Below are 3,447 nucleotides of genomic sequence, written 5' to 3' on the forward strand. Positions count from 1 at the left end.
ACTTAGGGGCTAATCCCGCTTCTACAGAAGTCAGTGGTAAAACTTCATAGCCCAGAATCACAGACAAAGTTAGATGTTGCCATGCTGAGAGTTCCAGAGCTTAAAACTTAGTCACTAACTCTGGACCCACAAGGCTGGTACAGGTCTGTGTGCTGATCTGTATGCCTAAGAGTGCACTCATACTCAGCAGGACACTCGGCAGTGAAACTAGTCGTTAGAAAATAAACCAGAGCAGGATGGATCTGTCTCTCAGATATAGTTACTGCCTGCAGCTGGGCAGAAAAAGTCCACAACCAGCATCAGGTTGGGTCTGGCCTAACTTCGGAATCCTTTTGCTTGCTCCCACTTTGGTAGCATAAAGCTTTCATCCTTTCTGAGCTGTCTTCAAAGCAGCAAGGAGTGTTTCTGTGCAAGCTTTGCTCCATCTTAATGACTAGGACACTCATAGAAGTTAGAAATGACATTTTTGATCTCCCCTTCTGGATGGGAAAAGCTTAAATCCCTGACCATGTAGAGTTCTATGCCCACTGGATTTCTACACGAAAAATCAGGTGACCTTTCAACTTTGATGACATTTTTGAATTAAAATGGCAAAGACCATTGCGTTGTGTGGTGCTTTGTGCAAATGCATGCGTGAGAATTTACTTTTAACAGGCCCTGCTTGTAATCTAGGTGTGAAGGTAAGTAGTTTGTGAGAGCTAGAGACAGGGGTTAGGTGCTGAGGTGCTCAGCTTAACCAAGACGACAATGTTACTGAGCACACGCAATGGCAGAACTCTACAAGTCTCAACAAGCTCAAATTACGTTCCTATAAAGCCAAGATAGCTAAAGAACTTAATGTGTTTCTGTGTATTCTGTGTATTAGACAGCTAGCATGCTAAGACAACCTAAAAAGAACCTTAGGTGCGAAGTCTCGCAATGAATCCGATTCCCTGATTTTGCTGTGAATGGAGCTGGTTTCTCCAGCAGACATTATGATGGAATGCATCTGAAACAAAAAAAATCCTGGAACTACATTGGTAATGCCTTACAGATTTTGCAACAGCTTCATTTTGATTTTGTTTGGTTTTCAGGGCTCTTGCTGATGTTATGCGACCTCAAGGTCCTCGTACAACAGATCATATGGAAAGAGATCTAAACATTGTAGTACATGTGCAACATTATGAAAACATGGAGACAAGACCTCCTCCAAATAATATACGTGAGTTGCATTATAACTTTACCGATATCTGGAATGCTGGCACTAAAGCATTATGAAACAAATATTGCTGGATGTTAAATGAGGATCGACAGTACATGGGTTTTGCAAATTAGAAATAGTTATTTTAGAATTAGAAATATTTAGGATTTCCTAGTGCAAATAGTGCAACACGAAGAGAAAGCCATTTTGAATAGAAAAATTAGTTATCATATTTATTTCTAATTAGTTGTCTTGTTTGACTAATATTGGGTTTGTATCTTTGTCTCCTTCTACCTGGTTTTTGCTCAGTTTGTCAACCTATGCCTTATTCCATGTTTTGTTATATCAAAATACAGATAGTTAAGCTTACAGCAAGATTTAACAAGCTGTTTCGTAAGGTTGAAACATCCAGTAAGAAAGCGGTCTTATTAGACTGTTATATCCTCTCCACTAGTAAAATAGTTAAATACTTTCCTGGAGAGCATCAAGTTGTATGTAGTTTTCACTTGCTCATTTTTTTTTTTCTCTCTAAGGGAAAGGTGAGAGGAAGATTATTATTTTAAGTTTTAAATAATATTTTTATTCTGTATCTGCTATTAACATGTTTATGATATTGAAGGTAAGGAAGATGTACACATTGGAGCTTCAGAGGAAATATGGTGACATTTCAAGTGGTTCTGAAGTCCTAGGCAACTTATTTCTCAGTCTTGTATTAGACCATAGCACAGATCTTTTTCATGTTCAGATACATTTTCCTTTTGTGATGAAGAGTTCCACTGCAATTTTAATTTGCATACATACATTTATGCATTCTATATTCATCTATATCTTAAATACATAAGTATGCACGCATACAAATTACAGGTAACGTATTTACAAATTCAAGTTCAATATATTTATAAAAGAAAACGGTATAATGCAGGAAGGTTTGGATTGTTAGACAGTGAATGGCTTTATTCTGTGCTGTAGATCTATGCAGATGTGCATTTTACTGCAAATATACTTTTACTACATTGGTATTTGGATTTTGAAACATTTAAAGTATATGCACTAGTCTTTTTCTTATCTTTCTGTAACTATAGAAAGCAGAACATTTGCTTATATTTGGACAAAGAATAAGTTTTATTTGGACTGCACTGTGCAGTTATTGTGAGATTTTACTGCTTTCTTTTGGGGGAATGGTATAAAAACAATGGGAGAAAGAGCAGATTCATATGCTGCATGCACTCCTGATACTTGTTTTGTGGTAGAGGCTGACTGCTATTTCTTACATGCATGGTTACAGAGTAATAGGAGAGAATTAAAGCTGTGACCTCTAATAAAGATACCACATATAGCGAGGTGTGACACCTAATCTGTCTGCACTGCTCTCCAGCAAAGTACTTCCACCTGGGCCTGTGCAGTTCTACACTGCAGAGGAGAAAGTACCTACATACTGCAGCATTACATCCCTAATTGTATAAAAACACACCACTTCTGGAGGGGAACTTATACTTCTCTCTCAATCAAAGGTGCTTTAGCCCCCTGGAGCTGAGGTGATGAACTTCTGATGGTTTAAGGGTGAGAATATGCACTATATCTCTCTTTGCTCTGTGTATTAGCTCTTTGCTGATCTCTGATCCTTCCTGTGACCATGTTTCCAAGAAAGATGCCAAATGGTAGTGAAGTTAGGGTACAATCCTTATTTTCTCTCATACGCAAAATGTTTATTCAGAATCCCAGTTAATGACGAAGCCAGAAAGTAAAGAGATTCGTACCGCCCTGATTGTATCTAGATTTTTGTAATCATCACGCTGAGATATTTTTCTTAAAACTCTTTGTGTACTACAATAGATATAAACACAGCAGATCTTTAAACTCATTGTTGCTTGGATCTGAGTTCAGATTTAAGCCTTGCTTCTATAAACTCTTGCATATAAATGCAACTCGGAGCCATATAGTTGCTGCCTCAAGAAAGAAAAAAATATACATCTAATAGTACCTTAGGATCTTTGCTTATGACGACTCCAGACATCCATACCACCTCTGTCTCAGAATTTTGGCCCTCTGGCACAGATGGAAGAATTATATGTGGAACAGCTCTTGCACCACTGCAATTTACAATACAGAAGCACTACTGTTATTTTGGAGCTATCTTAATCCACTGGGTAAAGAATAGGGGCAGTCCCAAGACTGCTTCATATGCAGCTCAGGCATTCCTGCTACAGAGGCATTCCGGATACAGATGGAAACCTCAGAAGCAAGCAGCTACGACAGTAACTGTTTCA

At 38.2% G+C, this 3,447-nt stretch overlaps 1 protein-coding gene across 1 annotated transcript in view; it reads left to right on the top strand.

Moving 5' to 3' along the window:
* The window catches only part of LOC104619843 (protein shisa-9-like), a 7,834-nt gene extending 6,577 nt beyond the window's left edge, over positions 1-1,257 (top strand). The window contains exon 2 of the mRNA XM_010285870.1: positions 1,074-1,257. Within this exon, the coding sequence (XP_010284172.1) occupies positions 1,074-1,257 (184 nt within the window). The remainder of the gene's footprint in view (positions 1-1,073) is intronic.
* Positions 1,258-3,447: the final 2,190 nt, after the last annotated feature.

The sequence above is a fragment of the Phaethon lepturus genome, unplaced genomic scaffold, assembly GCF_000687285.1.
Source record: "Phaethon lepturus isolate BGI_N335 unplaced genomic scaffold, ASM68728v1 scaffold13264, whole genome shotgun sequence".
Classification (NCBI taxonomy): Eukaryota; Metazoa; Chordata; class Aves; order Phaethontiformes; family Phaethontidae; genus Phaethon; species Phaethon lepturus.